This window comes from Scophthalmus maximus, chromosome 12 (genome assembly GCF_022379125.1).
Source record: "Scophthalmus maximus strain ysfricsl-2021 chromosome 12, ASM2237912v1, whole genome shotgun sequence".
In the NCBI taxonomy this organism is placed as follows: domain Eukaryota; kingdom Metazoa; phylum Chordata; class Actinopteri; order Pleuronectiformes; family Scophthalmidae; genus Scophthalmus; species Scophthalmus maximus.
This window is the reverse complement of record NC_061526.1, coordinates 10793537-10806533: the sequence shown is the minus strand read 5'-3', so window position 1 is coordinate 10806533 and position 12997 is coordinate 10793537. Positions and strand designations below refer to the sequence as shown.

Genomic DNA, 12997 nt, shown 5'->3' with positions numbered 1-12997 from the left:
AAATAAGGAGTGGGTTGCTTAGCGACTGTAAAAAACTGTGGCTCATCATGTAGGGCTGTTGTAGCACATTGTTTACTGTATGCACAGCGCCAACATACAGGAATAGTATAACACTAGTCAAAGGGTAGTGGTCTATGGGTTCATGCTACTACACTATGTGCTGCAGATCACATATAACATTATGCTGTTACTTATTACTGTAAGAGAAAGTGTCAAGATACAGAAATAGTGTGCTAAACAGTATGTGTGAAATTCATATAAAGAAGAGTACCTCTAATAGCACTGCAAGCTTACAGTCATTGATAAACTAGCCGGAGCTAATTGTAGTTTTAGCTTTACCAAACGTGTCTCAACGGCAAAACTAATCTGATTGGTTTAATTAAACCTTGGTAGGCAGAGTCAAATAATGTCAACCATGTTAGTGGTTCTGTGAGGCGGAGTTGAGGCATAGCGGAGCTTTGAGTCAACATGTTAACTTTTACATGCTCAATCTGCGATGTTTATCACATGTAATGTTGGTTTAGTGTGCAAGCATGTTGGAATTTGCAAGTTAGCTAAGGCAGATCGGAATCTCTTTACTTAGTATTTAGACATTAGTCATTTTCTGGGTCCGTGAATGTATGGACAAAATGTCATGGCAATCCATATGATTAATTTAATGGAACTGGAATTGCAGGTTACTGGTTGACAAATACCAATGAAAAAATACTAACCTCAACTTCACACTGTGTGCATGCAGCATTTTGGTAGACAACTTACTTTTTCAGGTGATTTGTCAAATCCATTGTAAATTTGTGATGAAAATCAGTTTCCTTTCAGGGGAGGTGTCATCTATACAAATTTAAATGTTATCAGAGACAGGTTGGCATTACAAAATTATATGATTACATATGGGGAATCAGTTTTAATAGTGGGGTATCCAGAAACGTTGCTAGTTTAAGTGTTCTATACAACACTACTCACAATGGCACCAAAGGAAAGGACCTTTCCATTGTAATCATCCTCTGGAGACTATGAGTGTTTGTATCAAATGTCTTTCCAATCTGGTCAGTAGCTGTCGAGACTCAAGATACATCTTGCTCTGGAAATTGAAGTGTTGGACAAACACCTGGACTGACTGACATCTGTGATTTAAAACACAATCATCTGTACTCCAAAATAGAATGAATCTGTCATGATCATCTATCTGACAGTGAGTCCAACACATTTATTTGTAATGCCCCAGAATGCCTTAGGGCAGGTTAAATGCCACCTCCCACCACGACACTCCCTCTTCATGCCCTCCCACCTCTCTTGAATTTCGTTTTCCTCACTATGACTTGAATCCAGTGACCCTCTGCTGGAACTGGTGATGTCCCCAGCGCCTCAGCTCAGACTGTCATGAATAATAAAAGCTGTGTTGGACCGCTCGTGGTGACACGCTGCACACCAGGGAGACGCTTGCTGATCCCTTTAAGCTCATTACAGTTCACCAGTGTTGGACAATGAATGTGTGTTTGTTTGTGTGTGTCTGTGTGTGTTAGTGACTTGGTTGAGATGGGGGTTCTTTTATCCTAATATTTCATGACAGTCCATCCCTAGGTGTTGAGATGCTTTCCCAAAACCAAATAATTGTTTGCCAAGTGATATTCTAACGACCACCTAATAGATATATTGAGCATTCATTTCAGTGCTGACGTCCACATATACGAAAGTCCTGCATTTTGTGGTTACGTTTCTGTTTAGTTTCTCATCTTCTGTCTGGTGCCTTGCCACTTTCCGCCTCCCCTGCCCCTCACCACCAATCTGCCATACTTCCAAAAATAAATACGCAAGAACTGTGAGACCGTATTCACAAGAGGACGGCACTCGAACATCACAGGAACAAATTACGGTCGGCTGAAATCCTCAAGTGGGCCTCACATCATTAAGAAAATCAGTATCTGGTGTATGTATCCACTGAACATCTGGAAAAACATATTTAAGATGCTACATCATTTGGATATGTAAGGTGGGAAACTGCTACATTGTCAGAGATGATGGAATGAATCTCCTGCGTTTCCCTCACTAATTATTCTGCAAGACTTTGATGTGTAAATTCACAGAACAGCCATTCGGATTAATGTGATAGATTTAACAGATTCGCAACAAGGATGCGACAAAGTGAAAGCGTGCAACAGGAGGGAGGTGCTATCTCTCTTGTGCTCTGTCTTCATCAATTATATATACAATTGTATACAGACTGTAGATCAGCGGGTGGCCTCGGAGTGTGGTGTGACGTTATCCTGCTCTTCCCCATCATTATTGAGCAAAGCCTGTGATTACTGCTGAGCCATAGTCCTGTTTGCTGTTCCAGTTGAAGTACATCTCCTTCATGCTCTGCTAATCAGATTTTTGTTATAGGTTACTATCTAGTTCCTCAAGAGTCCAGGCTGGAAATATTGAGCATAAAATATGATTTGACCTAAGAGCCCAATCCTTTCTATTGCATTTTATAGTCAGGCCCAGCAAGCTCTTTAAAATAGACCCAACGGGGTTATTGTTGAAGGGTCATAAATATGTGGACAACCCTTTTCCACCTGCCTACGTCTCTTTCTACTACTTTCTCTTAATAAACTCCTATCACTAATGTCTGCAACCAGGACAGCAGTAATAGTGCATGGGAGTCCGGTGGTTTCCCGCGCCAATGTCGGATGTATACTGCGGAGAGAGCCGAGAGGCAGAGCCTTTAAGGCTTTAATAGCTTCAGATGTGCTCCGGCACAGAGAGAAAGCCACTTCTGGGGCCGCTGATATAGTGGGGAATGTGCCAGTGGTGTGAAGATAGGGATTTTCACCATTTCAGCAGACAGCTCCTTATCTGTCCAACAGGATCAGGTCATTACGGAGAGGGCTGAGCTGGCAATCAGTGGCCCTGTGACTGTAATTGCCAGTGTTTGTTATTCGTTTTCATTCTGTCTGTTTTCCAGCAATTTTCTATAATTTGACCGAACACCTGCCAGTTTGATCTATGAGATTTTTGGTGGTTGACACAGGAGCATAATTCCCCATGGGAAGCCCACTGACTCAGGGTTAGGCTGTGGAGCTTGGTCACTGGAAGGCACACTACATCTCCTGTTTTGAGTGTTATTCCTTGTGTCAACAAGCATCTGCCTCGCTGAAATGCTCCTGGGCAAAACACTGAATCCCCAAACTCAAGTATTAAAGGATTACACTTATAATATTCTGAATTTGTATTATTGTCAACACACACCAGATGATTTAAAAAAAAAAAGAAAACCGAGATCCAACCGATTCAGTATTGACTCTGTTGCAAAATCTGATACAACTTTTCTGTGACCTAGAGCTTAAAAACACGCCAATGCACCTTTTTTTTTGCTCAACGGTGCAGTGGAGCCAAAGCATTAGTATAAAATGTTCTTTGGCTCAATTGTGAGTTTCTACACCTACTACAGCCTACAGTTTGCCTGCTAGCTATGCCTTCGTCACACAAATGCATCTTCCCTGGATGCCAATTTGCAGTGAAGCTCCGAGATGACCATTTTACACCAGGTTATTTTACATACTTTCTCTGAAGACAACTGGGATTCATGGATAAACTGCTTTTACTGTGCATCGGGCAAAACGATCTCCTTCCCCGCCCTTTATCCGGCCGTCCTGCCAACATTGCTGCCATTGTTGGAAGTACACACGTGTAAGTTCCCCTGTGTACTTGTGGTATTTATATTTGTAAGAAATGGACAAACGTGAATTGATGGACACCTCGCCTTTCCAGGATGTTGTCAAACTAATGTTGGCACCTGCCACCCACCAAATATGGGTGTTTTTTTTTCGCCTCGTCATCTAACGTTACACATAACCTGTTTGGTTAAAATGAACAAGGGTCATAGAAATGGATTTGTGTGGTCCGTGGTATTCCAGGAAATCTGTTCACTGGACTACAGAGTTCCCGATAGCTCCATGGCCTCTGTTATGTAGCCACAGATTTCTGACTTCTCTGTGGATGAAGGCAAGAGAAAGGAAAATCCCCTTTTGGGAATTGGTGCAGTGCTTGACAAAGAAATGTTACAACACTGCTGCTAGAACAGCTTCGATCAGTAATGCCACTAACAAGAATAATACTATACAGCCTCTTTGGAGCTCAGATGTCAGATCCACACATCATGCAGAGTTAAATTTCTTGCCTACAGATGATCAGGCTGAAGCTTCAACTTTCACCAACTTCCTGTTGGTGATTTTCTGACTACAGGGACTTGTCAAGATGAAACGTTTGCCCCACATCCTTATCCTCCCGGTGCTGGCTTTTGCGACCCTCCTAAAAAAAAAACCTCCTCCAAACACCAGACACATCCACCTGAGACGTGACGGCTCAGTGAGACATGCACTTTCATCTCATCCAAGCTGCATTTACCATGATAGTGTCCTAGTTTTAATCAGGTTAAAGGGTGTCTCTGCTTCGTTGCAGTTTGATAGCTAATCTGTTTGAATGTCTCTCTCTTCTCTGCCATGCTGGGTTCCGTGTGCTATATAACTGTTTCCTTTCTCCCGGTTGGCTTTGTCTGCCTTCATTTTCACAAAGAAATGAACTGTGAATCCAACTTTGCATCATCACTGCTGTGTCGCTGAATTATTTGCCAGCGCTTTCTGTTCCACGCTTCCTGGGTAACTTGATCTTATGCAAATCAGGATTAGCAGACTATAAAAAACACCTCAGACATTAAAACATAACAGTAGAGCATGTTTGTTTGTCATTTGCATCTGAATGCCCAAACCCAGGTTTCACTCTTTTCACCTCAGATCTGATGTCTGCTAATTGGTGTGAACACCAGGAAGTAGAAAAGAATCACATTTTTGTCAATTTCAACAGGAACAATTGGATTGGTGCAACAAAAGTTTTCCCGGAGCAATATGTTTCTTTGGCTTGTTGAATGCTTAAATTGGAGTTATTGTGACGTGAAAATGTTAGTTTAATCATTTAGAACTTTCAAATGTTCACAATTAAACATTGAGGAGAGTTGTTATCTCATTCATTCATTGATTTGTTTGGCCATTTGCGGGCATATAGTCCTCGTATAATTGATTGGGAGCAAACCAGCAGGCAGCTTGCAATGTTATTTACACATACAGCAAATAACATCGACATTAGCATTTCCTTGGATTCACGTTTTTGTCCAACTGACAGATGCTTGTTCAATTCACTGTAATTTTTTTTTGTTCTGTTTTGGTCTTCGTCTGCACCTGAGATAAATATCTGGCTCTGTAGCTGCTGCATGCTCCGCTACGCTCATCAGCTAACTTTTGTCTGACGGCCTTGTGATATGTGTTCATAAGGGCCTTTTTGTCTTTGCTCATAACAGCTGCCTGCTGTGGCTGGAAACGGACGTGATTAGAAACTCAATTAAAAAAATGAAAACTGCAGGCTGTAAAAACAAAATAAAAAGCCGATAGGTGCTAAAACGCTCCTAAGAGCCGGGAGTAACTGTTGAGTAATAATTCTCTGTGGGTTTATCACCACAGCTAACACATATACCTTTTTTCCATTGTGAATATATCAATATTGATTTGTGCAGCTTTATTATGAATTATCAGATATGAACTGATTGTGAACAGAAACATTCTTCCTTCATTTGCCTGTGCAGGATTTCAAGTGTTCGTCCCCTTCACCTCCTCTGGCCTGACAGACCCACCATCCCATCACCATGAACTACCTTCGCCGGCGCCTCTCAGACAGCAGCTTTGTGGCCAACCTCCCCAATGGCTACATGATGGATCTGCAGAGGCCGACCCCTCCAGGTTCCTCCACTTCCTCACCTGCCTCCCCCGCCACAGAGAGGCGGCAGCCCCTGAGCATCCCAAGCCAGACCCAGGGTTTGGGCTCCGCTCCGGCTTCAGGTCCGGCTCCGGGCCCAGGGAGTTTCCTCAGCTCCTTCTCCAGCGTGGTGAAGAGTGCCCAGATGGCCCAGAGTGTTGCAGCTGCTGCACACGCTAAGTCTGCGGCAGCATCAGCTGAGGGCGCCCCGGCAGGAAACAGTCAGCCAGCCAAGCCTGTCATACGCAAGCCCAAGATCCTGCTGGTGGTTGATGATCAGCACACAGACTGGTGAGTGGAAGTGTCATGGTGTTAGCATGTGTGTAGGTGGGCCACTGAGCAAATAATAGTAGTTGCATAGTTTGCTGCATATTTTGTAAACGCTGCTGATCATATCTAGAAAATAATAGGAACTATATCGTACAAGACTTCCGTGAGTTGGATGATGCAGGATTTGTTTCACACCAGTTTCTGCCTCAACAGAAAAATAATTGAACTGTGAGTTATTTGCCTTAAAGTGTTCTTGTGCCAAAATCTTACCAGTTCAGTTTAGCTCCCTTGAGAATTTCCTCTATCGATCACAAAAAGCAAATGAGCATCTTAGCTCACTTGCTCTCTTTACTGCTACATGAAGCAGTGTCTGGAAAATAAAAGATGACGGCTCGGCCTTTGTTTCCAAAAGTTAAGCGTGAAACAGAATTTGTGAGCACTTCCTTAGAATCCTTGATCTCAAGGCTTTCTTTAGATGAACCTGTGTGGGCTAGAGCTGTATGGGAAAGAGATGACAGACCTCTAGTGTTATCTTTAACACTTTAAAATTATGTTCTTCATACATGCAATACCTTTGCAGTATGGTTTTTCATGTCATTAAAGTGTACATTGTGAGAAATATGACTCCAGCTCTATTTAGCACGCAAGTGTCAGAGTGTTATCAATCTTCTCATCTAACCCTCAGCGAAAATGCAAGTGAGTGTATTTCCCACAATTTTTTGGGATTCCTTTAACACTGTGCTTCGGAAGCAACTTATCAGTGTCAGTAAGCTAGTTAGCCATCAAAATGTGTTAGCATATGAAAGAGCGTACTGCCTAAGGTGTTGAACGTTAGATTCCTGCCTCCGGTTAATTGAAAAAAATTCTTTGGGTTCAATTTTGAAAGGAGCGAGACATCCTATTGTTTATGACAGACTTGTGCATCCTTGGCTTCAGCAGGCTTAGCCCACAGACATCTGTGCTGGAGTAAAAACTGTCATGGTAACAAGAGAAGGGTCCTTTTGCTTTGGAGATGACAGACAAAATAAATGTGGTTTAATGAGGAGAGATGGCTTCATCTTTCACCCGCACGGATGCATGTTTAGAGGCTGATGTCGGCTTGTATGGAAGCAAATAAGAGACATAAGTCTTTGAACTTTAACAGTCACTGAATACTTAATATTGAAATATTTTATTTTGAAAAACATGTATCTGAATTTATTTGTTCGGAATTCACCTCTTTGAAATTATTTTACTTCGGTATTCAGATACAAAAAAAATTCAGATCTCAATTTTTAAACTTACAATTTTTCGATTGCTCAAATTCAGATCGAAAAATTCAAGTTAAATATTCACACTCAAATTCGATTGCTCAAATTCAGATCGAAAAATTCAAGTCAAATATTCACTCTCAAATTCGATTGCTCAAATTCAGATCGAAAAATTCACACAGTAACATCCGGGCTACCCAGGATAGGAAAAGCAATTGAGCCTGCATGCAATCAAACCTACATAGAGACACGAGTCACAAACCATAGCTGTGTTCCAAACATACTTAGCTTCAACATACTCCTGTTCGAGCCCTGAGTTCGATTGTACATAAACAGCAAACTTACCGGAGCGCCTTTGTTTCCCCTGGCAGTCATCTTCACAATATCCGTGCCGATTTCTTGGATCACATGACAGACAGGGCGTGCTCTGATAGGCCAGACGTCGGTTCGGTTGCAGACAGGCTAAATTGCTTTTCCTATCCTGGGTAGCCCGGATGTTACTGTGTGAATTTTTCGATCTGATTTTGAGCAATCGAATTTGACAGTGTGAATATTTAACTTGAATTTTTCGATCTGAATTTGAGCAATCGAAAAATAGTAACTTGAAATTTGAGATCTGTAGTAAAATATTTCAAAGAGCTGAATTCCGAACAAATAAATTCAGATACGTTTTTCAAAATAAAATATTTCAATATTAAGTATTCAGTGGCTGTTAAAGTTCAAAGACTTATGTCTCTTATTTGCTTCCATAGCTTGCCTTTTGCTGCAACTGAATTGATTTCCAGAGCTGCAGTCAAGACATCCCGCAGCCAGTGTTTGTCTGTCTGAATTGATAAACCAATCTTCCATTTTCATGAATTGTTATTCTGTTGCCTGACACTTGCTGGTAAATTGTCCTCGGCGAAACTGTTATTAGCTATTTCCAGCCCTTTGAGTTTATCCACTGAATTAGTGGGGATCATTACGCACCGAAGCATCTGTATCTGAGGCTCTGTGGGGAGATGAGGCCGTGGTCTAAAAATGATCACTAAATTAAAGCACTTCACTGTCAGCCGTTTCAAAAGCACGGGAATTGCTCTCAATTTTCTGAAAAGCCTGGCAGCCTCTTTTCTTAAAGCCTTCTGGCTGAAATCCCGAAAGGGCCTCGTTCCTTCTCATCCCGGCGTTTCTGACATGAGTCATCAGGGGATCATCCACACTCACTCTGAGGGAGCGTCCTCACTCTCGAGAGAACAGCAGGGGTTGTTATTCACCTAACCGAACTCAGTAACTTTAAAGAGAGAATAATGGAGGCTTTGAAAAGTGAAGTGGTCTGTTGCTCCTTTATTGAGCGAATTATAGGGAATGTAATATTTGTCAAGTTTTCAGGGTTTGACTCACTAACAGCCAGACCTGTTCAATATAATGTAATCCAGTGCAACACACCTGCAAGTAATCCAACCTTTTGTTGACTTTTTAATGTTCTGTATCTGTTCAGAATGCAGAATCAATTCTACAGTTTCTGAGCTCGTAGTTTGCAGTTCTGTCATATTAAATTGCATTATGTTGTAATCGATAATACAATTATTATGTCCAACTATATATCTCTAATAGTTACCCCACCGTTTCAGTGTAGAGTTTGACACTAGAAAACTGTTCTCACATTCATCTGAAGGGCAGAAGTTTCTCTGTGCTCACCATAAATCTGAGTTTAAGACCAGCATGATTTTGTGACATCTCAACTTGTGTGAACTAAAGCTAATTTAACTTTTTTTGTGGGAAAAATTGTGGAAGACCTATTTTATCATGTCCTAGAACATGTCTGGAGGGGATCCTTAACGTAAACTTTTCTATTTGAAGACAGATTCCTCTTGTAGTTATCATTTTCTTTATTTTCTTCATGTTATTTTCATAAGGTAAAGCTAAGTTGTGCCTGTTGGAAAATTTCTTGGTCATTTTTTGCATGGAAAGATTTATCATTGCAGAAATTTTCCCGTGAAAACAGCCGCGATTATAAAACACAACTGACAGATCATTTCGCTTTATATGTATAAAAAAATATATAAATATTTATTCGAGATGAGATGAGTTTTGATGGAATTAGATTGGATTGGATTTGCGTACCATCCATGTCCAGCGAGTGGCACTGTAGTGCAATTTAAGCTTTGCAGAGAAATGCCTTTCAGTTATTCTCGTGCATTTGTGTCGAAGTGAAGCGCTGCGACCAGCAGATGGTGATGTCTGATCGCCTCTCAGGTTTATATGAAGCACTGGCAGCACTAGCAGCATTGGGTTTACAGATGTTCTGTAATTAGCTGCAGCTCGTCTCAGTCAGGATTCTTATAAAAAAATGGATGTTAATCTCCACCAGTTCACATTTTTGCCCAAAGTAACATAAGTCTGTGCACTGGAAGAGACTGATTAACACCTTATGGTAAATTCCTCACTGACATCAGAGTGAGCCTTTTTCATCCTTTATCCGGAGGAAGCTGCACTCGCCCATCTTTTTAGTCTCATCACTCAACCTGGATTCTGGGACATCTGGGACAATCAATAGGCCATTCAAGGTCTCACCTTCTAATTCATATTCTGTTCCTTAGATCATAGTTTTTCAAACAGTGATGTGGGCCTCCCAAAGGGGGTGTTTGACAAAGTATAAACAAATATAGGGGCACAGTTGTATCTTGATCTTGTCGGTGGAGGGTTGAATTGTCAGTCCCTCGGGGGAAAAACAACAACAACACACTTAATGGGAATTATAAGACCCATCAGAGAGAGAGGGATGACTTCAATTCTTTGATATAGTTGTAGAGTACAGGAGTATGAGCCTCGAAATTATGATTTCTGCCACAAGATAATTTTTTTTTAAGTTTAAAGAGTGGCTCTTAATCCGAGACTTTACTCTGACTGTTAATTGTAATAAAGGAATGTGAGTGAGTCTCAGAGGCCAAAAGGTCCAGGTGGGATGTGGAAGCAGCAGCTGAATTCCCCTCATGCTCATTCCCCTTATGCTCATTCCCCTTGGACAGTGCAACAATAGCAACTTGTAGAAAACGTGTCTGTGCCATGGTGTTGGCTGGTGTTTGCTTATGTTTTCATGCATTGCCATGAATCAACGTTAGTCTTCTGCCGTCACTGGTTCAACTTGTGTGACAGCAGCCAACAAAACAGTTTTTATCTGAAGGAAAAACTGAACGACAGCTTCAGACACCGCACAATGTTGCTCTGTTGTGTTGGCAAATGATAAGCAGACAGTCACAACGAACTGTAAGCATCCACCAACCACCTACCCTCAGTTAACATCTAAGCACACCACATACCTACAGTCAGACTGTTGCACATTTATAGGCTCCATATTTCCCCTGATACATATGAACATGTATCAAAGAGGGAGGAGAGGGTGTCTGTCCATCCATCGCTGCCGGCCTTGCGGGTAGAATTTCCTCCTGGGCATTCCAGCAGAGAGGCTGGGGTCTCTGCGGAAACGGTGCTCTGTCTTGACAGGCTTGGCCTCCAGCAGTGATTGATGCACAATAGCAGTGATTGCACAGCACTGAGGCAAAGACTCCAAGAGCATCACCGTCACCACCGACAATCCCTCCTTTTCTCTCCCTGTGTCTCTCCCCCTCGCTCTCAGGCTGACATGCAAGGGGTTTTGCCAAGAAGCTGGTCATCTGTTTGCGCTGTGTTCTGAACGATACGAGTGTCCGATTGCTCAGTTTAGCCCTACCCTGGCAAAGTGTTTACTTCCTCATGTGTGCCGCTGGTACTATGAGATCCTCTGCTCGCTCTGAGCCACATGAAGAAGGTTTTAATTTAATGCTTTGTCTATAGAAAAAGCAGCGAGCCCCCACGCACTGCTGAATGTCTCAAGGGCAAAAAGAAGAACATCTTCTTGTGGACTCACGAAAGGGGCAGAAGTTCATAAACTGCAAAGTGCAAACACCAGCAGGCCAAGATTACATGAGCGTCAGGACTATTTACTTAAAGCTTACTTAAAATGTAGACAGTTAGGTACATAATCAGGACAGTTTAGTTTTATTATTTCTAGCTACATCTTTTGATCAGATTAGATTCCGGACATTCCCAGAAATCTCTGCTCAGGTTTTGGTGAAACTAAACTGAGAGGGGCTGATGGCTGGCTTCACAGGATTCCTGTAATGCCAACTTTCAGGAACTGGTAAAAAGCTGTGAGGGAAGGTATAAAGGCCTCAGTATGCTTAAAATTAAGTGGTTGTTTGCTCATTCTAACAAACCGTCTGCCCCACATCCTGCCCTCTCCTCACTAACCGACCAGTTGACATCATCCCTCACTGTCTTCCCCCACAAACACTGTCAATTTTGTTTGTTGCAACGGTTCCAGCAACAACATTTTTGGTGATGTCAGTTGATCTTTAACGAAATACACCAAATTGTCTGAAAGATTAGTGCTACAAGTTCAAGCATTACCAAAAGTGACCATAATCAATATTTTTTAAGAATGGATCACATACTACTACGTGAAAGGCATTGCTTGTAGTGACAAACCCACTGAAAAATGTCCACTGACCATGCATTTCCCCTCTGCCAAACGTAACATTTAAGCGTCTTTAATTCATAGTTTTGGATTTCTGGCACCGCAACCTTACCGTCTCGCTAGCGTTTTTTCAGTGGAAAACCTCTGATAAACGCTCTATACACTACCTGCCCACCACCAAGCAGCCAACTGGCAAAGTTAGCACTCAGCTTGTGAATGTAGCAGACTTTTTTTTTTGGAGCTAAAGAGCCATATGTTTCCATCACAATGTAGTGGAAACCAAAACCAGAGCTAAACTGATATTGAACCATGGACTTATATCTGTTAAGTGGACAAAACATTCACCAAATGAGTGTTATTGTTGCTTTGTAATTGCTCAATGTTGAAATAAGCTACCTGCTAACAGGTTTACCATATTAAAGGGGCAGTAAGCGATTTTAATCCAATACACCTTTTTTTAAAAATCCATCCCAATCCGAATATTTGGGCGGGAAAAAGATGCAGTTTTTCGGCGCAGCCCTTTCTCTGTAAATTGAAAACAAACAAAAATTGTGCGGACTGCATCACACAGTTTACAGTTTGTAAACATCACTCCCCGACACCTTAAAGCCCCAGTGTGTACTTTTTGTACTTTTCTGGCTGCATCTGGTGGTAAAGTTGCAAACCGCAACTGATTGAGCAACCGACAGGGGACCCTTTATGTCGGTGTTCCGCTAATTCCTGGATATATACTTCAAAGCAGAAAGCATTTGCTTAATTGATGATGTGGCCAATATAAAAAAATCTCTTTTGTAAACACTGCAGTATTAGTATAACATCACTATTATTGGAGTGGTTATGAATAGGAGCAGGAGGGTCAGTTGGTTTTATCCACATACAATGACTCATGCGCTTCCTATTAATGGTCGAAAAAAGAACATTCTCATGGTTAAAAAATAAAAAAGAATTCAGCTCCACGGTGTTTATATAGTGGGTGTATGCACGACATGGAGAGGGAAAGCCCAGACCTCTTTGTGGAGCTGAATGTTTATGTTTAAACACATGTAAAGGGCTTGTTCAAACCAGAGAGTCCAGCCGCCTGTAAATTATATTGATCACTCAAAGTGACAACATGTTTTGCAATACATTGAGACGCATACCATTAATTTTTTGGCAGTGAGCCTGTGGGCCCTGCCTCATGATCTGTGGTGGTAGT

At 41.7% G+C, this 12997-nt stretch overlaps 1 protein-coding gene across 1 annotated transcript in view; it reads left to right on the top strand.

Annotated features, from left to right (window-relative positions):
• The window catches only part of LOC118286605 (synapsin-3-like), a 102276-nt gene that overhangs the window by 6396 nt on the left and 82883 nt on the right, over positions 1-12997 (top strand). Inside the window, exon 2 of the mRNA XM_035611167.2 lies at positions 5618-6078. Within this exon, the coding sequence (XP_035467060.1) occupies positions 5678-6078 (401 nt within the window). The 5' untranslated portion in view covers positions 5618-5677. The remainder of the gene's footprint in view (positions 1-5617; positions 6079-12997) is intronic.